This window comes from Nerophis ophidion, linkage group LG24 (assembly GCF_033978795.1).
Source record: "Nerophis ophidion isolate RoL-2023_Sa linkage group LG24, RoL_Noph_v1.0, whole genome shotgun sequence".
NCBI classification, from domain to species: Eukaryota; Metazoa; Chordata; class Actinopteri; order Syngnathiformes; family Syngnathidae; genus Nerophis; species Nerophis ophidion.
Genome location: NC_084634.1, coordinates 41,279,360 through 41,302,440, shown reverse-complemented (window position 1 = coordinate 41,302,440; position 23,081 = coordinate 41,279,360). Strand labels below are relative to the sequence as shown.

General features: G+C 41.8%; 1 protein-coding gene across 3 annotated transcripts in view; it reads left to right on the top strand.

Moving 5' to 3' along the window:
* LOC133542341 (tubulin epsilon chain-like) overlaps positions 1-23,081 on the top strand; it is a 40,984-nt gene that overhangs the window by 238 nt on the left and 17,665 nt on the right. For 2 of the 3 annotated variants that reach the window (XM_061886381.1, XM_061886380.1), the window contains exons 2-7: positions 2,283-2,434; positions 6,817-6,890; positions 10,274-10,326; positions 10,695-10,746; positions 14,327-14,442; positions 19,468-19,589. In XM_061886381.1, coding sequence (XP_061742365.1) covers positions 2,410-2,434; positions 6,817-6,890; positions 10,274-10,326; positions 10,695-10,746; positions 14,327-14,442; positions 19,468-19,589 — 442 coding nt within the window. In that variant the 5' untranslated portion in view covers positions 2,283-2,409. The remainder of the gene's footprint in view (positions 1-2,282; positions 2,435-6,816; positions 6,891-10,273; positions 10,327-10,694; positions 10,747-14,326; positions 14,443-19,467; positions 19,590-23,081) is intronic. The other variant, XM_061886382.1, reaches the window with a different exon arrangement.

Below are 23,081 nucleotides of genomic sequence, written 5' to 3'. Positions count from 1 at the left end.
AAGTTCCCGTCGAGCATAGTTCCTGCAAAGCAAGCTACAGTATATTTCTACCTTGTCAAACTGACATATTTATTACACTAAGCTGGAAGTAAATAACACAATACAGATACACAACGGTGTTATATTTTTTTTAAAAAGGTACCGAATTTGACAATAAAAGTCCGACTTTAGTCCACAGTGTCACATAAAGAATACATGTCACAAACATCTAACATTTAGCATTAGCCTGTTAGCATTAGCTTGAGTTGTCTACGGTTGAGGCTAATTTTTTAATTAATTAATTGATTGATTGATTGATACTTTAATTATTAGATTGCACAGTACAGTACATATTATTAGTAGATTGCACAGTACAGTACATATTATTAGTAGATGTCACAGTACAGTACATATTATTAGTAGATGGCACAGTACAGTACATATTATTAGTAGATGTCACAGTACAGTACATATTATTAGTAGATTGCACAGTACAGTACATATTATTAGTAGATTGCACAGTACAGTACATATTATTAGTAGATTGCACAGTACAGTACATATTCCCTACAATTGACCACTAAATGGTAACACCACAATAAGTTTTTCAACTTGTTTAAGTCGGGGTCCACGTGAATCAATTCCTGGTAAATATTTACTACACACATTGTTACCAAAAGGGACAAGCGGTAGAAATGGATGGATTGTTACACACATTGCATGTAATGTGTGTCCCTGTAATGTTACATATTAATATTGTAGAATTTAGCACAATCTGTCATTGTTGTTGTTGTCCAGGCTTCACATGGACCAAGTCTTTGAGTTTTTTTAAATCTTATTTATTATACTTATTATTATTTTTTTTTTTAAATGTTGTAAACCTTTATTTATAAACTGCAACATTTACAAACAACCAAGAAATAAAAAATAAGTACAAAAACAGTACAAATCAGCGCCAGGGAGTCCAAGTCTATGAGTTTTTAAAAAAATTTTTATTTGAAATGAACTTTTTATAGCAGGCAATGAGTGCTTTTGCATAATAAGATGATAATAATTTTAATCATTAATAATTGTAAAGTAATTAAATTTTATAACAGTGATTATGCTATTATAATTTGTATTTTATTTTATAAACCTGTATTTATAATTTTCAACATCTACAAATAGTTGATAAAAATAATATTTCCAAAGTTAGTACAAAAAAAGTACAAAACAGCACCGGGGGGTTGTAAATCCAAAGTAACTAAAATAGAATGCAATATACATATATATATACCGGTAACAGTTGGAGATGCCACCTCAGTAGAAGCATTTAAGTCTCACCTTAAAACTCATTTGTATTTAAATAGACTCCCTTTTTAGACCAGTTGATCTGCCGTTTCTTTTCTTTTTCTTCTATGTCCCACTCTCCCTTGTGGAGGGGGTCCGGTCCGATCCGGTGGCCATGTACTGCTTGCCTGTGTATCGGCTGGGGACATCTCTGCACTGCTGATCCGCCTCCGCTTGGGATGGTTTCTTGCTGGCTCCGCTGTGAACGGGACTCTCGCTGCTGTGTTGGATCCATTATAGATTGAACTTTCACAGTATCATGTTAGACCCGCTCGACATCCATTGCTTTCGACATCCATTGCTTTCCTCCTCTCCAAGGTTCTCATAGTCATCATTGTCACCGACGTCCCACTGGGTGTGAGTTTTCCTTGCCCTTATGTGGGCCTACCGAGGATGTCGTAGTGGTTTGTGCAGCCCTTTGAGACACTAGTGATTTAGGGCTATATAAGTAAACATTGATTGATATATATATATATATATATATATATATATATATGTATATATATATATATATATATATATATATATATATATATATATATATATATATATATATATATATATATATATATATAATAAACAAAGAGCAAAGCCATAGGCTCACTCAATTTCAGTAAATAATTTACATTTGGAACACAGCATCATCGTTTTCACAGCTTTTTGCTTGTTAGAGGTCGAGAGTGTCCAAAACAGCTGGTAAAAGTCTTCATGAGTTGTCTTTTATTTTGTAGTGTGGTAAAAGTCTTCATGAGTTGTCTTTTATTTTGTAGTGTGGTAAAAATCTTCATGAGTTGTCTTTTATTTTGTAGTGTGGTAAAAGTCTTCATGAGTTGTCTTTTATTTTGTAGTGTGGTATAAGTCTTCATGAGTTGTCTTTTATTTTGTAGTGTGGAGATGACGTCATCCTCAGCATTTGTCCACTTCCTTGATGTCTTTGATAAGTTCATCTTCTCTCTGCTGTGTCTGCCACACAGATGATGCGTCCAGGCGTATCACTCACCAAAGTCCGACTCCTTGCTTCTGAAGAAAGCCAGAACACAAGGCAGAAATAAAAGTGGATTCCACGTGACTTTCAACATCCAAGTAACATTGGGAATCACCATGACGCAGGCGGTTGTTGTCCAAGGTGAGTTTTCATTGGACAGCTAACTTTGGAATAAAATAACCTTTTTGCCACCAATAGGAAGATATATATTGAATTTGATTTAGATTTTTTTTGTAATATCAAGTCCAATTTATATCTCTTCTAAAAAGACCAAATTTTATAAAATAAAAAAAAATGTTGCTAACAGTAGTGAAGTGAATTACATTTATATCGCGCTAGTGAATTACATTTATATAGCGCTTTTCTCCAGTGACTCAAAGCGCTTTACATAGCTAAAGGAAGGTAAGAGTAAGATTCAGTGCACTACTAGTGTTTGATCAGTTGAAAGGGAAACTTGTTTGGAATTATCTCTTGTCATTTGTATTCATTGGTATCTTTAAAAAGTAGGGAAAAAATTTAGTTTTTTGGTCAAAAAATCTTGACAGGCTTAGTTTAATGTTTATTTTTGTCCTTTATTTCAATTGACATTTGTAAAAATATTGTTAGAGCTATAATCATACTAACATAGTATTATACTTTGAAACTGGAATTTTTTTGCCTTAGGTCATGGGTGTCAAACTCTGGCCCGCCGTGTAATTTCACTTGGCCCTTGAGGCAATATAAAATGAACATTAGAGCTGGCCCGCTGCTGTAACACAGCATTCACCGCTAACACTCTTACTTGCCAACCCTCTCGATTTTCCCGGGAGACTCCCGAAGTTCAGTGCCCCTCCCGAATTTCATCCCGGACAACAATATTTGGAGTGGGCTTTAAAGGCACTGCCTTTGGCGTTTTCTACAACATGTCTCCACGTCCGCTTTTCCTCTATACAAACAGCGTGCCGGCACAGTCACATAATATATGCGGCTTATACACACACACAAGTGAATGCAAGGCATACTTGGTCAACAGCCATACAGGTCACACTGAGGGTGGCCATATAAATAACTTTAACACTGTTACAAATATGCGCCACACTGTGAACCCACACCAAACAAGAATGACACATTTCGGGAGAACATCCGCACCGTAACACAACATAAACACAACAGAACAAATACCCAGACGCTACAATATACACCCTCCCGCTATCACCAAACCCCGTCCACCTCAACCCCACCGCCGAAAATAAGCATTAAATTTTTATTAAAATTTATTTGATATGCCATTGATATTTTTTAATTATTATTATTTGAAACTCAATTTTGCATGTCACTATAAAGTTATTTAAGCCTTGCTTGTTCAATATTCAATGCAAAACTTGTTTGGGTCCCTATTAAAAGGTTAATTTGTTCAACCTCGGCCCTCGCCTTTGTTCAGTTTTACATTTTGGCCCACTCTGTATTTGAGTTTGACACCCCTGCCTTAGGTTATACAAACTACAAAAGCAGTGAAATTGTCAGCTTGTGTAAATGCTAAATAAAAAGAGAATACAACAAATCCTTTTCAACTTATATTCAATTGATTGGACTGCAAATTCAAAATATTTCCTGTTTGGACTGGAAAACTTTATTTTTTGCAAATATTAGCTCATTTGGAATTTGATGCCTGCAACATGTTTCAAAAAAGCTGGCACAAGTGGCAAAAAAGAGTGAGAAAGTTGAGGAATGCTCATCAGACTTATTTGGAACATGGCACAGGTGAACAGGCTAATTGGGAACAGGTGGGTGCCATGATAGGCTATAAAAGCAGCATCCATGAAATACTCACTCATTCACAAACAACCACTTTTTCAACAAATGCCTGAACAAAATGTTTAAGAACAACATTTCTCAAGCAGCTATTGCAAGGAATTTATGGATTTCACCGTCTATGCTCCGTAATATCATCAAAAGGTTGAGAGAATGTGGAGAAATCACTGCACGTAAGTCATGATATTACACACCTTCCATCCCTCAGGTGCTACTGCATCAAAAAGCCACATCAGTGTGTAAAGGATAATACCACACGGGCTCAGGAACACTTCATAAAACCACCATCAGTAACTACAGTTGGTCGCTACATCTGTAAGTGCAAGTCAAAACTCTACTATGCAAAGCCAAAGCCATTTATCAACAACACCCAGAAACACCGCTGGCTTCGCTGGGCCCGAGCTCATCTTAGATTGATGGATCAATAAAGTACTATCGATCTATCTATCTAAGATGTACTGATGCAAAGTGGAAAAGTGTTCTGTGGTCTGACCAGTCCACATTTCAAATTGTTTTCGGAAACTGTGGACCAAAGAGGAAAAGAACCATGGGGACTGTTGTAGGGTGAAAGTGTTCTAGTCAGCATGTGTGATGGTATGGGGGTGTATTAGTGATTGTTGTAGGGTGAAAGTGTTCTAGGCAGCATGTGTGATGGTATGGGGGTGTATTAGTGATTGTTGTAGGGTGAAAGTGTTCTAGGCAGCATGTGTGATGGTATGGGGGTGTATTAGTGATTGTTGTAGGGTGAAAGTGTTCTAGGCAGCATGTGTGATGGTATGGGGGTGTATTAGTGATTGTTGTAGGGTGAAAGTGTTCTAGGCAGCATGTGTGATGGTATGGGGGTGTATTAGTGATTGTTGTAGGGTGAAAGTGTTCTAGGCAGCATGTGTGATGGTATGGGGGTGAATTAGTGATTGTTGTAGGGTGAAAGTGTTCTAGGCAGCATGTGTGATGGTATGGGGGTGTATTAGTGATTGTTGTAGGGTGAAAGTGTTCTAGGCAGCATGTGTGATGGTATGGGGGTGTATTAGTGATTGTTGTAGGGTGAAAGTGTTCTAGGCAGCATGTGTGATGGTATGGGGGTGTATTAGTGATTGTTGTAGGGTGAAAGTGTTCTAGGCAGCATGTGTGATGGTATGGGGGTGTATTAGTGATTGTTGTAGGGTGAAAGTGTTGTAGTCAGCATGTGTGATGGTATGGGGGTGTATTAGTGATTGTTGTAGGGTGAAAGTGTTCTAGTCAGCATGTGTGATGGTATGGGGGTGTATTAGTGATTGTTGTAGGGTGAAAGTGTTCTAGGCAGCATGTGTGATGGTATGGGGGTGTATTAGTGATTGTTGTAGGGTGAAAGTGTTCTAGGCAGCATGTGTGATGGTATGGGGGTGTATTAGTGATTGTTGTAGGGTGAAAGTGTTCTAGGCAGCATGTGTGATGGTATGGGGGTGTATTAGTGATTGTTGTAGGGTGAAAGTGTTCTAGGCAGCATGTGTGATGGTATGGGGGTGAATTAGTGATTGTTGTAGGGTGAAAGTGTTCTAGGCAGCATGTGTGATGGTATGGGGGTGTATTAGTGATTGTTGTAGGGTGAAAGTGTTCTAGGCAGCATGTGTGATGGTATGGGGGTGTATTAGTGATTGTTGTAGGGTGAAAGTGTTCTAGGCAGCATGTGTGATGGTATGGGGGTGTATTAGTGATTGTTGTAGGGTGAAAGTGTTCTAGGCAGCATGTGTGATGGTATGGGGGTGTATTAGTGATTGTTGTAGGGTGAAAGTGTTGTAGTCAGCATGTGTGATGGTATGGGGGTGTATTAGTGATTGTTGTAGGGTGAAAGTGTTCTAGTCAGCATGTGTGATGGTATGGGGGTGTATTAGTGATTGTTGTAGGGTGAAAGTGTTCTAGGCAGCATGTGTGATGGTATGGGGGTGTATTAGTGATTGTTGTAGGGTGAAAGTGTTCTAGGCAGCATGTGTGATGGTATGGGGGTGTATTAGTGATTGTTGTAGGGTGAAAGTGTTCTAGGCAGCATGTGTGATGGTATGGGGGTGTATTAGTGGCCAAGGCATGGCTAACTTACACATCTGTGAAGGCACCATTAATGCTGAAAGGTACATACAGCTTTTCGAGCAACATATGTTGCTTATCATGGACGCCCCTGCTTATTTAAGCAAGACAATGCCAAGCTAGGTGTTATAAAGAGTGGCTTTGTAGTAAAAGAGTGCAGGTACTAGACTGGCCTACCTGTAATCCAGACATTGATAATGTGTGAAGGCTAAAATATGAGGCAGGAGACTGTTGAACAACTACATCAAGGTTCAAGGTTCAAAGTTTATTTGTCACATGCAGACTACACCATAGTGAAATTCTTTTTTCCATGCTCTTCAGATATTGCGTACATTGGGATCCAAACACTAGTTGCAGAATCTAATACACTAAATACAAGAAAATACAAAACATTGAATAGCTCTGATGTACATTATTTGCAAGACAATTAAGTTGCACAATAAGTCACAGTAGAAAGCCAGAATGGGAAAGAATTCCACTTCAAAAATGTGTCTCCTCAGTTCCCAAACCTTGACTGAGTGTTGTTCAAAGGAAAGGCCATGTAACACACTGGTAAAAATGCCCCGTGACAACTTTTTGGCACTAAAAGGGGAGCTATGATGATTTGAATGTACATTTGTGTTGTGGATATGATCTATTTGATGTGAGTGACATTGTTCTCTGCTTCATAGTTGGACAGTGTGGAAACCAGATTGGTTGTCGCTTTTGGGATCTTGCTTTGCGAGAGTATGCCCAGTTCAACAAGGTAAGTCAATTTGGATACATTCAAATGGACTTTTCAGGTAGTTGAGTAAACTCATTAAGTCAGCAGCTTCACTCTTTAGTGATGAAATAATAATGGTGGGACTTTATTAAAATACTTGATACATGACTTGTTTAATTTCTATATGTGATACAACACATGAACAATATTTTTTACTTCAAATAATATTGCGGTTGATGACTGAATCACTAAATAGACTTACAGTGGCTTTAAAAAGTATTCATTACCCGTGAAAAAAAAACAAAAACAAGGGCAGAGAAGACTATCATTGCACTTCAAACATTTAATGAGACATAATTGGAATGTGGTGTACAATAAAAATAATGTTAACATAGCTTATGGACGTTTTCCGAGGAATTTTCTCAGTCCTGTATAATACAAACTGTCCATAAAGGCAATACACATACATAGACATATACATATACATATACATATACACATACATATGCATATACATATGCATATACACATACATATGCATATACATATGCATATACACCTACATATGCATAGACATATGCATATACACATACATAGACATATGCATATACACATACATATGCATATACATGGACATACACATAAACATATACATATACATATGCATATACATACACATAAACATATAAATATACCAACTGCACAAGGTTTGCACCGGGATTACAAAATGCGTGTAAAAAGAAAAAAGACTCTTTAGAGAATGTGTAAAACAAAGAACTAGAGAGGCTAAAATTAAATATAAAAGTTGACCAGTGTTATGTGGGACTATTATACCAAACTATTACATGATAGCAAGAACAAAGTTAAAGGAATACTAAACCTCATCATTAGAAATGTTTACCCTAAATATTTTATGGCTAGCCAAGTTAAAAGGGACAATATGGATGATGTAGCTGATAGTTTAATGTTCTCGTAAAAACGCCAACTCAACACCAAGCCAAACTGGAGTCAATGAAGAGAACGTCGTTGTAAGCTTGACCATTTACTTTTGACAATTCTTCATAGACAATATGGTGAAAAACTGAAAAGAACAAAGAGACACAAACACAATATTGCCTCCGTACATATTTGTCTAAGATATCTAAATTGTAACGGTAATGTCCAAAAATGTCCAGCAGAGGGAGACTCTCGTCTGCCTGAATGACTTGAACACATTGTATCCAATTCAGATTAGATTAGATTAGATAGTACTTTATTTATTCCGTCAGGAGAGTTCCTTCAGGAAAATTACAATTTTCAGCACAATCCCATTCAAGATCAGACAAACATTACAGGGAGACAGAACAGGATCGCTGACGGGTCTGCCGGCTTCCAGCGCCCCTTACAAAAAAGATGACATACAGGTAAACATGGGAGGGGGGGGGAGAAAAGAATAGAAGATTAAAATAAAATTAAAAAAATCGGTCTTAGCCTGGGCCCTGGAGTGGGGGTGCAGACTGAGGCCAAGGGAAAAAAAAAAAACAACAACTCATAGCCATAGTACACATCCCTCTTCCATGTGTGTAAGAGGGAAACATCAAACATCAAAGAAGACAAAGGACATTAAAGACATTAAAGCAGCAGATACAAGCAGACACTTCTACATACAGCTATGAATAAAAAGTAAAAGAAACATATCCACTGTGGTGGCCTCTGCGGTGTTCCACGCCATCGTCTGCTGGGGAGGAGGGAGCATGGCCAGAGACAGGAGCAGACCCAACAAAGCAACCAAGACAGCCGACTACACTCTCGGCCAGTGTCCAGTCCGCATGGATGAGCGAGGATACGTCCAAGGTGACTGAGGTGTCCGACACCTGCTCACCCAGTCGAGACACCGCGAACCCTCTCCGTCCCAGCGCTCAGTGCTAGCTCCGCAGTCCTGTCCCCTCATCCGCATCTCCTCCAGTCCCTCCAAACAGACTCTGGTGTGGCAGAGACCCTGCAGCTGTTCTCCATGGCCAAAAGGCTCCCGGGAGGCAGATCCAGAAGTCCACAAAAAAAAAGCACCACAGAGGTCACGAAAGTGCCACCCCTTGTCACACAGTCCCAAAGGGTCCCGGACCAAAATGCAAAAAAATATAATAAGACATGAAAACAAGAGGGAAACACAAAAGGATGATACAAGAGCACAGAGATCCTGCCTAGAGCAGCCACTACAGCAGCGCCGTCTTGGAAAAAAAAAAAAAATTCGACAATTATATTTAACTTATCAGCACTATTACACTTTTTTGTTGTTAACTTATTAAAGACAACTTACGGCATTGCTTCTTCGCCGCTTTGTGTAGGATGGCAACAGAAATGACTACAGAAGACCGCAACATGTATGACTTGCTTTCCAACGAATACCGGAAGTATCGACAGGAAGTAATTTAGCGGAAGTGACATCATCTAACTGCTGTTTAGCGATTACAGCGTACAATAAATATAAATAACTTTAGCTCCAAATTAAAGCATTGCAGTCTATAATACAAAAATATTATCACGTAATTATGTAAAGAATATTAACACTTGACTTCAGGACAACACAGTTAAGTTTAACACTTTTTTTGTAAATGCGGGGCCACATTTGTCAATTCAAATGCTTGATCAATCAACATCCCAGGACTGGAATGGCATCCCAAGCTAATGTTCCTTCGCAGGTACTGAAAAGACAACGATAGATATTGTAAGTTATTGATGTTGTAAAGAAAGGTAGATGTAGAATATCTACAGACTGTAACGGACTCCACATGACAACTGTGGAAAAGGTCATGGAGGGGATTTCAAAACCATCAACATTCATCAGTCAGCCATCATTCCATTCAGAGAAAAGGAAAATAGCTAAAGTTGTCCCGCTTTCTTAAACTGGGAACAGAAAGCACTTATTCAATTAAGAAATACATTGAGAGAAGTTATTTACTGATTGATCAGAGACATTTATTGGCAGACATACATTGTTCTTATTTCTATGTATTCATGTGTTTATAAAGAAAGGGTAGAAACAAACACAACCCAAGAACATGAGGTCATAACACCGGGCAAACACAACAACCAAACCGACCAGTTTGGCCCACTTCCTGACTTCCTGAGGTGCAAAGTTGAAAATGTTGTAGTGAAGGAAGTGAAGTGAGACCACTTTTTCAGTCTTAAATATTTTTTCGGTCAAATTGCCTTTATTTGCAATTTTTCCTAAAATAGTGTCCGATTTGATCAACTACTTTTTGAGCCTCCGAAACATTAGGTACTCTACATAAAATATGATTAGTGATTTGTAAATATAAGGTGTATATTTTTATAAAACCTGTTTTCATATGTGAAAGTTTACATTGACCTATTTAAAAGCACATGTGATAGAAGAGGATTCACCTTTACAACATGATGTGATTTATATTTACTCTCTTATTCAGAGTGCCTTGTATGATGACGCCGTTGGTACTTTTTTCCGTAACGTGGACTCCAGGTAGTAATGTTTGCTTTCATTCTGCTAGTCTTACTGTATTCATGTGCTTGCCCTATGGCAACTCATGCACAGGGATGGCGTGGCGCAGTGGGAGAGTGGCCGTGCGCAACCCGAGGGTCCCTGGTTCAAATCCCCACCTAGTACCAACCTCGTCACGTCCGTTGTGTCCTGAGCAAGACACTTCACCCTTGCTCCTGATGGGTGCTGGTTGGCGCCTTGCATGGCAGCTCCCTCCATCAGTGTGTGAATGTGTGTGTAAATGTGTGAATGTGGAAGTAGTGTCAAAGCGCTTTGAGTACCTTGAAGGTAGAAAAAAGCGCTATACAAGTACAACCCATTTATCATTTATTTGTTCCCCCAATTAACAGTGATGGAACACATCTGGCTGCTGGTGGAAGAATACAACTGCTGAAGGCGAGGGTAGGTTCCCAAAACTTCTCTTTTAGGCCTGTTTTCAGAGTGGCAGCAAAGGCCACGGACATATATTATTTTACTGTAAGTACAGTGTAGCCATTTAAGTTTGATGTTTAAATGCCATAGGGCAGGGATGTCATTGAGGGCCACATGGCAGTTATGTCTGCCATCAGAGGGCCACTTGGAACGCTGAGTAATGGAGGAATTTGACTCTGGGTTTCATTATTAAACATATCCATTGTTTGAAGTAGACTGTCCATTTTACAGTAAAATATTGCATTTTTAAATTTTTTACAACATTTTACAGTAAATGGAAACACAGTACCACAGTTTTTGGGGAGGTTTTAACGGAAAAAGCAGAGTTGCCAGAATTGTACTATTATATTGACATTGGTTTTTACAACATGATGTTGTTCATGGAAAAACTGTACAAGTTATTTTTTTATTCTGGCAACTTAGCGGCCAGTTTTTCTACCATAAAAACAAGTGTATAGTTTTTCCATTCATAGTAATACACCGTTAAAAACAACAACCGCAGTAATACACCGTTAAAAACAACAACCGCAGATTTTACAGTCAAAAACATGTCAGCTCAGTCAACAGAATTAACACAGAAAACACTAGTATTTTTTTTTCAATTTACAGTAATATGCTGTGAAGAACAATGTAACATGTATTGTCTTTTGTATTAATTTGATGGGTAGTTTGCTGTAAAGTTAAGTGTTTTTATTTAGACAAAACAAGCAGTACATATATGTTTTCTGTCAAAATAAAAAAAATGAATGACATGTAGTAAGAAAATATGAAGTACTTTATTGACACATACTTTTCAGGTGTTTGGGGCCTGATAAAAGGATCTCTTGGGTTTGACACCTGTGTCATAGATTATAGAGTGTAGGAAGTGCTGTAAGGGCATAGAAAGTGTTTATAAGTGTGTGTGTGGAGGGCTTCTAAAGATTTTAAATGCGTATAATATTCATATAAATCATAAAATAGTGTCCCTACTTCAGGCAAATCCAACTGTGGTACACATACCACTATACAGAGAGTATGGCCAACTGGGTTTCAGAGTTAGTCCTCAACATAGCATTCTGTAAGAAGCTATTGACCAATCATTTAGGCCATAATCTTCTCTGATTGGTCAACGCCTCCCCCCCCCAATTGACTGCAGTGCGCCATGTTGGGGACCAACTCTGAAAAGCAGTTGGCCATCATAGTCTGGCTCTGAGACTAATCTGCTCCAGCTCTCATCATTGCCTCTCGCAGGCCAGAGACAAGTACTCCATGCCTGGACATCTTTCTAGTCAGATTACAAGTCCTAGCTATGTTCCTCTTTGTAACCTCTGACTGTCTCATCCTAGTGTCATTGGAGCCGAGGTATGCAACTATGTTCGAGTAGCTAGTGGTGTGATTAGCCTGTTGTACATTTTTGCTAGGCCTGCTGCAAGTTAGCTCCATAAGATTAGCTTCAGTATCAGATGTTTAGGCCCCGGAAATACACTTAGTTGTGGCTGGTTTGCTAAACTGTATGTCCCGGGTGATGGAGTCCACTATGACTAAGGTGTGGTGTCTGGTAGACTGGGGTGTGGGACTATCTAAAGGGCTAAATCTGTAATACGTCTTAACCGGTTCATCGTCACTTCTAGGCCGCTTGGGGCTACTACGATCTGGTCTAGTCAGCTGGCTGCAGCTAACGCTAGCAAATGTGCTCGCGGCTTCTAAAGTTACAAAGTTACCTTTAAGGTCTTCTCCAAGGTTTCTCATAGTCATTCACATTGACATCCCACTGGGTTGTGAGTTTTTCCTTGCCCTTAGATGGGATCTGAACCGAGGATGTCGTTGTGGCTTGTGCAGCCCTTTGAGACATTTGTGATTTAGGGCTATATAAAAAAACATTGATTGATTGATTGACTCTGCTCTAAGTGGCAGACACAGACCTATACCAGGGACAACCTATCCATGAGGACGGTGCACAAAGAACAGGAAGCCACCTTTTTTCTTTCACCAAGTCAAGTTCATGCTGGGGTGGGACAGGGGTTATTGTGTGTGCCTTACAATACGAAGGTCTTAGTTCCGATCCCAGGACTCAGGGTCTTTCTGTGTGGAGTTTGCATGTTCTCCTTGTGACAGCGTGGGCCTATCCCCAAAGACATGCTACATCTAAGAAGGACAGCTCCAGACTTGAGAAACTGATCAGGCGGGCCGGTTCTACAATCTGAATGAAACTGGACACACTGGTGACGGTGGCAGAGAAGAGGACTGTGGACAAACTAGTGAGCATCCTGGATGATGGCAGTCACCCTCTGCATAGTGTTATCAGTAGCCAGAGGAGCCTGTTCAGTTCTAGACTGCTTCATCCCAAGTGCAGGACTAATGGACTCAAAAACTCCTTTGTCCCACACGCCATTAGACTGTACAACTCCTCTTTGGGGCGGGGGACGGGGGGTACTAGGATGACAGGGGATGCAAAACAATAACAGTGCAATACGTTTTCATAACATGGTCACTACTGCCTACTTTGTCTTGTTATATTCTTATTTTACTGTTATATTTTTATTCCCATTGTTGCTTTTTAGTTTTTATTCTTATTGTAATATTTCTCTATTTTGTTTCCATTTAAACCCCCATTATTTACTTTTTACTTTTATTTAAATTGATCTCAACTCTGTACACTGCTGCTGGAATTTAATTTTCCTGAAGGAACTCTCCTGAAGGAATCAATAAAGTACTATCTATCAATCTATGCACCTGGGGATAGGCCCTTCCCACCTCCAAAGACATGCACCTGGGGATAGGCCCCTCCCACCTCCAAAGACATGCACCTGGGGATAGGCCCCTCCCACCTCCAAAGACATGCACCTGGAGATAGGTTGATTGGCAACACTAAATGGTCCCTAGTGTGTGAATGTTGTCTGTCTATCTGCCATGAGGTGGACACTTGTCCAGGGTGTATACTGCCTTCCACCTGAGTGCACCTGGGATAGGCTCCAGCACCCTCCGCGACTGCGAGAGGGACAAGCAGTAGAAAATGGATGCAGTTCTTGCTGTCTTCGGTGTGCAGTAGCTTTGGACCGGGACTACCTTAGCTTAGCAACTAGTTAGCTGAAAGTGAAGCAATGAAACAGAGTGGATAAAGGGTATGGTATGATAAGTGGATAAATGTGTTAGATAAGGAATAAAGACATCTGTAAAGTAATTATAGGCACACAGGTATAAAGATAGCTCTTAGCTTTGAACAGCGGGTCCCCAGAAACTGGGTATCGTAGGACGGCATCACTAGTTCTTGTGGAGAATCGGTTTCTGGGGTTTCGCTTCCTGGTAATCATTTGCCAGTTTTGTTAACGATTCCCTCGTTGATTCCTGCGGGCATAAACACTGGAGTACTTGGAAAGTGGACATTCCATGAAAGGGAGCAGCTCTGTGTAGAACAGGCAACTGTTGACCAGATTGAGCACCTAGCTGCAGGTTTGTGTATGGTTCCAACATGAAGACTGGAGTCTAGTCCTGAGCCATTATTTGAGAAACAGTGTGTTAGCCACCTCCTGAAGCACGCATGAAAGAGCAATCCCCAACATTGTGTGTGCAGGCAGTGCTGGTGGACATGGAGGAAGGTGTGGTCAGTGAGATCCTTCAGGGCCCTTTGAGAGATGTGTTCCACAGCACTCAGCTGCTCACAGATGTGTCAGGTGCAGGCAACAACTGGTGAGACATCACAAGCAAACACCAAATGGAGCAGATTTCTACATACAGTACATGTGTTGCTTCTTGTGGGCTCTTCCACATTCCTCACACATAGCAAAACATCCAGGTTAGGCTGATAGGAGACTGCAGCTGGGATAGGCTCTACAGTAGCGAGGCCTGGGCCCACAGTCAATAAACCAGCAGCTGGGATAGGCTCTACAGTAGCGAGGCCTGGGCCCACAGTCAATAAACCAGCAGCTGGGATAGGCTCTACAGTAGCGAGGCCTGGGCCCACAGTCAATAAACCAGCAGCTGGGATAGGCTCTACAGCAGCGAGGCCTGGGCCCACAGTCAATAAACCAGCAGCTGGGATAGGCTCTACAGTAGCGAGGCCTGGGCCCACAGTCAATAAACCAGCAGCTGGGATAGGCTCTACAGTAGCGAGGCCTGGGCCCACAGTCAATAAACCAGCAGCTGGGATAGGCTCTACAGTAGCGAGGCCTGGGCCCACAGTCAATAAACCAGCAGCTGGGATAGGCTCTACAGCAGCGAGGCCTGGGCCCACAGTCAATAAACCAGCAGCTGGGATAGGCTCTACAGTAGCGAGGCCTGGGCCCACAGTCAATAAACCAGCAGCTGGGATAGGCTCTACAGTAGCGAGGCCTGGGCCCACAGTCAATAAACCAGCAGCTGGGATAGGCTCTACAGTAGCGAGGCCTGGGCCCACAGTCAATAAACCAGCAGCTGGGATAGGCTCTACAGTGGCGAGGCCTGGGCCCACAGTCAATAAACCAGCAGCTGGGATAGGCTCTACAGTGGCGAGGCCTGGGCCCACAGTCAATAAACCAGCAGCTGGGATAGGCTCTACAGTAGCGAGGCCTGGGCCCACAGTCAATAAACCAGCAGCTGGGATAGGCTCTACAGTAGCGAGGCCTGGGCCCACAGTCAATAAACCAGCAGCTGGGATAGGCTCTACAGTAGCGAGGCCTGGGCCCACAGTCAATAAACCAGCAGCTGGGATAGGCTCTACAGTAGCGAGGCCTGGGCCCACAGTCAATAAACCAGCAGCTGGGATAGGCTCTACAGTAGCGAGGCCTGGGCCCACAGTCAATAAACCAGCAGCTGGGATAGGCTCTACAGTAGCGAGGCCTGGGCCCACAGTCAATAAACCAGCAGCTGGGATAGGCTCTACAGTAGCGAGGCCTGGGCCCACAGTCAATAAACCAGCAGCTGGGATAGGCTCTACAGTAGCGAGGCCTGGGCCCACAGTCAATAAACCAGCAGCTGGGATAGGCTCTACAGTAGCGAGGCCTGGGCCCACAGTCAATAAACCAGCAGCTGGGATAGGCTCTACAGTAGCGAGGCCTGGGCCCACAGTCAATAAACCAGCAGCTGGGATAGGCTCTACAGTAGCGAGGCCTGGGCCCACAGTCAATAAACCAGCAGCTGGGATAGGCTCTACAGTAGCGAGGCCTGGGCCCACAGTCAATAAACCAGCAGCTGGGATAGGCTCTACAGTAGCGAGGCCTGGGCCCACAGTCAATAAACCAGCAGCTGGGATAGGCTCTACAGTAGCGAGGCCTGGGCCCACAGTCAATAAACCAGCAGCTGGGATAGGCTCTACAGTAGCGAGGCCTGGGCCCACAGTCAATAAACCAGCAGCTGGGATAGGCTCTACAGTAGCGAGGCCTGGGCCCACAGTCAATAAACCAGCAGCTGGGATAGGCTCTACAGTAGCGAGGCCTGGGCCCACAGTCAATAAACCAGCAGCTGGGATAGGCTCTACAGTAGCGAGGCCTGGGCCCACAGTCAATAAACCAGCAGCTGGGATAGGCTCTACAGCAGCGAGGCCTGGGCCCACAGTCAATAAACCAGCAGCTGGGATAGGCTCTACAGTGGCGAGGCCTGGGCCCACAGTCAATAAACCAGCAGCTGGGATAGGCTCTACAGTAGCGAGGCCTGGGCCCACAGTCAATAAACCAGCAGCTGGGATAGGCTCTACAGTAGCGAGGCCTGGGCCCACAGTCAATAAACCAGCAGCTGGGATAGGCTCTACAGTAGCGAGGCCTGGGCCCACAGTCAATAAACCAGCAGCTGGGATAGGCTCTACAGTAGCGAGGCCTGGGCCCACAGTCAATAAACCAATCAGAAAATAAATGAAAATGAACTCAATAAATTTGTCCACGTCAATCATTTTTGAAATTGTTTAAAATGTTGTCCTGTCCAGCTACTCGGACAAATCATACAGTAGATGTAGATGATCTATATATTTAGTGTGGGATACTTCTCTTGTTGTCTTATTTGTACAGAGGTGGGTAGTAACACACTACATTTACTTTGTTACATCTACTTGACTAACTTTTGGGATAAATTGTACTTCTAAGAGTAGTTTTATTTACTTAAGTATATTTATAGAGAAGAAAGGCTACTTTTACTCCGCTCAATTTATCTACATTCAGCTCGCTACTGATTTTTATCAATCTGTTAATGCACGCTTTGATTGTTTTGGTTTGTCAGACAGACCTTCAAAGTAGGATCCATCACATGCCTGCGTTTCACCAATCAAATGCAGTCACTGGTGACGTTTGACTCCCTTTCACCAATCAACCAGAGCCAGGCGGTCACATGATTAACTGCACACTTTTTTTTATAAACCTTTATTTATAAATTTCAACATTAACAAACAGTTGAAAATAATAATCAAAGTAAGTACAAAAACAGTACAAAACAGTTTAAAAACTGTTGGAAATTCAAAGTAACTAAAATAGAATGCAAAAAACATATATATATACATATATATATATAAATAAATATCTATATATAAAATAAACAAAGTGCAAAGCCATAGGCTCACTCAATCTCAGGAAATAACTTAAATTTGGAACACAGCATCATCGTTTTCACAGCTTTTTGGTTGTTAGTGTTTTAATGTAGAGTTTAAAATCTTTTTTAAAGGCACAAAAAATAGGTCTGGTATTGAGAAACTTACATTTATGAATATAAAACTTTGCCAATAGTATCATGAGCTTGCAAAGGTAAAATTCATTTTCAATTTTTTTTTAATACAGTGTAAAATCAAATATATATTATTTAATATACATTATTGTTTTAGTTGCATAAGAGATATTCCTGGCTCTGAATTTGTTCATTGCTGTTTTTATGTTTTTGTGCATTACTTGTTGCCGTCATCATTAAAGGAACAGGTTACTCATCACTTACTCAGTACTTGAGTAGTTTTTTCACAACATACTTTTTACTTTTACTCATGTAAATATTTGGGTGACTACTCCTTACTTTTACTTGAGTAATACATCTCTAAAGTAACAGTACTCTTACTTGAGTACAATTTCTGGCTACTCTACCCACCTCTGTATTTGAATTAGACTTTATGAAATGGATTTATATTATTATTTGGAACAGGAGGGGATAGAAAGAGGACAAAAAGGAAGACGGGGAGGGGATGATAAGACAAAGAGACAACAACAATAATAGAACAACATCAGCAAACAGGACATGTACAAATATGATGGTAACAGTGATAGCAAAGAAGCAGTTAATAAATATTAGTAACACAGAAATGACAATGAACATTATTAAACTACAAATAGATTAATACAAACACCAATAGAAGTATCACTAGATTAGATTAGATAGATTAGATAGTACTTTATTCATTCCGTCAGGAGAGTTCCTTCAGGAAAATTACAATTTTCAGCAACAATCCCATTCAAGATCAGACAAACATTACAGGGAGACAGAACAGGATCGCTGACGGGTCTGCCGGCTTCCAGCGCCCCTTACAAAAAAAGATGAGATACAGGTAAACAAGGGGGGGGAGAAAAAAATAAAAGATAAAATTTTAAAAAATAAAATAAATAAAATCGGTCTTAGCCTGGGCCCTGGAGAGGGGGTGCAGACTGAGGCCAAGGGAAAAAACCAACAACTCATAGCCATAGTACACATCCCTCTTCCATGTGTGTAAGAGGGAAACATCAAAGAAGACAAAGGACATGAAAGACATTAAAGAGCAGAGCAGATACAAGCAGACACTTCTACATACAGCTATGAATAAAAAGTAAAAGAAACATATCCACTGTGGTGGCCTCTGCGGTGTTCCACGCCATCGTCCGCTGGGGAGGAGGGAGCATGGCCAGAGACAGAAGCAGACCCAACAAAGCAACCAAGACAGCCGACTCCACTCTCGGCCAGTGTCCAGTCCGCATGGATGAGCGAGGATACGTCCAAGGTGACTGAGGTGTCCGACACCTGCTCACCCAGTCGAGACACCGCGAAGCCTCTCCGTCCCAGCGTTCAGTGCTAGCTCCGCAGTCCTGTCCCCTCATCCGCATCTCCTCCAGTCCCTCCAAACAGACTCCGGTGTAGCAGAGACCCTGCAGCTGGTCTCCATGGCCAAAAGGCTCCCGGGAGGCAGATCCAAAAGTCCACAAAAAAGTACCACAGAGGTCACGAAAGTGCCACCCCTTGTCACACAGTCCCAAAGGGTCCCGGACCAAAATGCAAAAAAATATAATAAGACATGAAAAGAAGAGGGAAACACAAAAGGATGACACAAGAGCACAGAGCTCCTGCCTACAGCAGCCACTACAGCAGCGCCATCTTGGGAAAAAAAAAAAAACTATTGATATTGAATAAAAATAACAATTACCTCTATTATCAACAACACTTAGGCTGTTGCCCCCGCGACCCGACCTCGGATAAGCGGAAGAAGATGGATGGATGGATGGATCAACAACACAATTGTTCAAATGCAATAATACGTACAGTGGTGGTCAAAAGTGTGCATACACTTGTGAAGAACATCATGTCATGGCTGTCTTGAGTTTCCAATCATTTCTACAACTCTTATTTTTTTGTGATGTAGTGATTGGAGCACATACTTGTTGCTCACAAAAAACATTCATGAAGTTTGCTGCTTTTATGAATTTATTATGGCTCTACTGAAAATGTGAGCAAATGTGCTGGGTGAAAAGTATGCAGAGACAATGCATTACTATCTACAACGTATCTACTCTTCTTTCCCATCAGGGCCGTTGGACACATGACGTATGGGTCAACCTACAGAGAAAAGATAGTGGACAAGCTGAGAAAAGCAGCAGAACAATGTGACTGTCTGCAGTCCTTTTTCCTTCTGAACTCTATGGGAGGAGGTAAGACACTGCAACTTCCTGCTTGCCATCGACCACGTCCTGTCACGTGACTCAGTGAAGTTGTCACCTTGTGTAAATGCTAAATACAAAGAGAATACAACAAATCCTTTTCAACTTATATTCAATTGAATAGACTGCAAAGACAAGATGTTTAACGCTCGAACTGGAATTTGATGCCTGCAACATGTTTCAAAAAAGCTGGCACAAGTGGTAAAAAAGAGTGAGAAAATTGAGGAATGCTCATCAAAGACTTATTTGGAACATCCCACAGGTAAACAGGCTAATTGGGAACAGGTGGGTGCCATGATTGGCTATAAAAGCAGCTTCCATGAAATGCTCACGCATTCACAAACAAGGACGGGGTGAGGGTCACCACTTTGTCAACAAATGCCTGAGCAAATTGTTTAACGACAACATTTCTCAAGCAACTATTGCAAGGAATTTAGGGATTTCACCATCTATGCTCTGTAATATCATCAAAAGGTTGAGAGAATGTGGAGAAATCACTGCACGTAAGCAGCAATGCCCATGACCTTGGATCCCTTAGGCAGTACTGCATCAAAAAGCCACATCAGTGTGTAAGGGATATCACCACATGGGCTCAGGAACACTTCAGAAAACCACTGTCAGTAACTACAGTTGGTCGCTAAATCTGTAAAGGCAAGTTAAAACTCTACTATGCAAAGCCAAAGCCATTTATCAACAACACCCATAAACGCTGCTGGCTTCACTGGGCCCAAGCTCATCTAAGATGGACTGATGCAAAGTGGAAAAGTGTTCTGTGGTCTGACGAGTCCACATTTCAAATTGTTTTTTGAAACTGTGGACGTGCTGTCCTCCGGGCCAAAGAGGAAAAGAACCATGGGGATTGTTGTAGGGTGAAAGTGTTCTAGGCAGCATGTGTGATGGTATGGGGGTGTATTAGTGATTGTTGTAGGGTGAAAGTGTTCTAGGCAGCATGTGTGATGGTATGGGGGTGTATTAGTGATTGTTGTAGGGTGAAAGTGTTCTAGGCAGCATGTGTGATGGTATGGGGGTGTATTAGTGATTGTTGTAGGGTGAAAGTGTTCTAGACAGCATGTGTGATGGTATGGGGGTGTATTAGTGATTGTTGTAGGGTGAAAGTGTTCTAGGCAGCATGTGTGATGGTATGGGGGTGTATTAGTGATTGTTGTAGGGTGAAAGTGTTCTAGGCAGCATGTGTGATGGTATGGGGGTGTATTAGTGATTGTTGTAGGGTGAAAGTGTTCTAGACAGCATGTGTGATGGTATGGGGGTGTATTAGTGATTGTTGTAGGGTGAAAGTGTTCTAGGCAGCATGTGTGATGGTATGGGGGTGTATTAGTGATTGTTGTAGGGTGAAAGTGTTCTAGGCAGCATGTGTGATGGTATGGGGGTGTATTAGTGATTGTTGTAGGGTGAAAGTGTTCTAGGCAGCATGTGTGATGGTATGGGGGTGTATTAGTGATTGTTGTAGGGTGAAAGTGTTCTAGGCAGCATGTGTGATGGTATGGGGGTGTATTAGTGATTGTTGTAGGGTGAAAGTGTTCTAGGCAGCATGTGTGATGGTATGGGGGTGTATTAGTGATTGTTGTAGGGTGAAAGTGTTCTAGGCAGCATGTGTGATGGTATGGGGGTGTATCAGTGATTGTTGTAGGGTGAAAGTGTTCTAGGCAGCATGTGTGATGGTATGGGGGTGTATTAGTGATTGTTGTAGGGTGAAAGTGTTCTAGGCAGCATGTGTGATGGTATGGGGGTGTATTAGTGATTGTTGTAGGGTGAAAGTGTTCTAGGCAGCATGTGTGATGGTATGGGGGTGTATTAGTGATTGTTGTAGGGTGAAAGTGTTCTAGGCAGCATGTGTGATGGTATGGGGGTGTATTAGTGATTGTTGTAGGGTGAAAGTGTTCTAGGCAGCATGTGTGATGGTATGGGGGTGTATTAGTGATTGTTGTAGGGTGAAAGTGTTCTAGGCAGCATGTGTGATGGTATGGGGGTGTATTAGTGATTGTTGTAGGGTGAAAGTGTTCTAGGCAGCATGTGTGATGGTATGGGGGTGTATTAGTGATTGTTGTAGGGTGAAAGTGTTCTAGGCAGCATGTGTGATGGTATGGGGGTGTATTAGTGATTGTTGTAGGGTGAAAGTGTTCTAGGCAGCATGTGTGATGGTATGGGGGTGTATTAGTGATTGTTGTAGGGTGAAAGTGTTCTAGGCAGCATGTGTGATGGTATGGGGGTGTATTAGTGATTGTTGTAGGGTGAAAGTGTTCTAGGCAGCATGTGTGATGGTATGGGGGTGTATTAGTGATTGTTGTAGGGTGAAAGTGTTCTAGGCAGCATGTGTGATGGTATGGGGGTGTATTAGTGATTGTTGTAGGGTGAAAGTGTTCTAGGCAGCATGTGTGATGGTATGGGGGTGTATTAGTGATTGTTGTAGGGTGAAAGTGTTCTAGGCAGCATGTGTGATGGTATGGGGGTGTATTAGTGATTGTTGTAGGGTGAAAGTGTTCTAGGCAGCATGTGTGATGGTATGGGGGTGTATTAGTGATTGTTGTAGGGTGAAAGTGTTCTAGGCAGCATGTGTGATGGTATGGGGGTGTATTAGTGATTGTTGTAGGGTGAAAGTGTTCTAGGCAGCATGTGTGATGGTATGGGGGTGTATTAGTGATTGTTGTAGGGTGAAAGTGTTCTAGGCAGCATGTGTGATGGTATGGGGGTGTATTAGTGATTGTTGTAGGGTGAAAGTGTTCTAGGCAGCATGTGTGATGGTATGGGGGTGTATTAGTGATTGTTGTAGGGTGAAAGTGTTCTAGACAGCATGTGTGATGGTATGGGGGTGTATTAGTGATTGTTGTAGGGTGAAAGTGTTCTAGGCAGCATGTGTGATGGTATGGGGGTGTATTAGTGATTGTTGTAGGGTGAAAGTGTTCTAGGCAGCATGTGTGATGGTATGGGGGTGTATTAGTGATTGTTGTAGGGTGAAAGTGTTCTAGGCAGCATGTGTGATGGTATGGGGGTGTATTAGTGATTGTTGTAGGGTGAAAGTGTTCTAGGCAGCATGTGTGATGGTATGGGGGTGTATTAGTGATTGTTGTAGGGTGAAAGTGTTCTAGGCAGCATGTGTGATGGTATGGGGGTGTATCAGTGATTGTTGTAGGGTGAAAGTGTTCTAGGCAGCATGTGTGATGGTATGGGGGTGTATTAGTGATTGTTGTAGGGTGAAAGTGTTCTAGGCAGCATGTGTGATGGTATGGGGGTGTATTAGTGATTGTTGTAGGGTGAAAGTGTTCTAGGCAGCATGTGTGATGGTATGGGGGTGTATTAGTGATTGTTGTAGGGTGAAAGTCTTCTAGGCAGCATGTGTGATGGTATGGGGGTGTATTAGTGATTGTTGTAGGGTGAAAGTGTTCTAGGCAGCATGTGTGATGGTATGGGGGTGTATTAGTGATTGTTGTAGGGTGAAAGTGTTCTAGGCAGCATGTGTGATGGTAT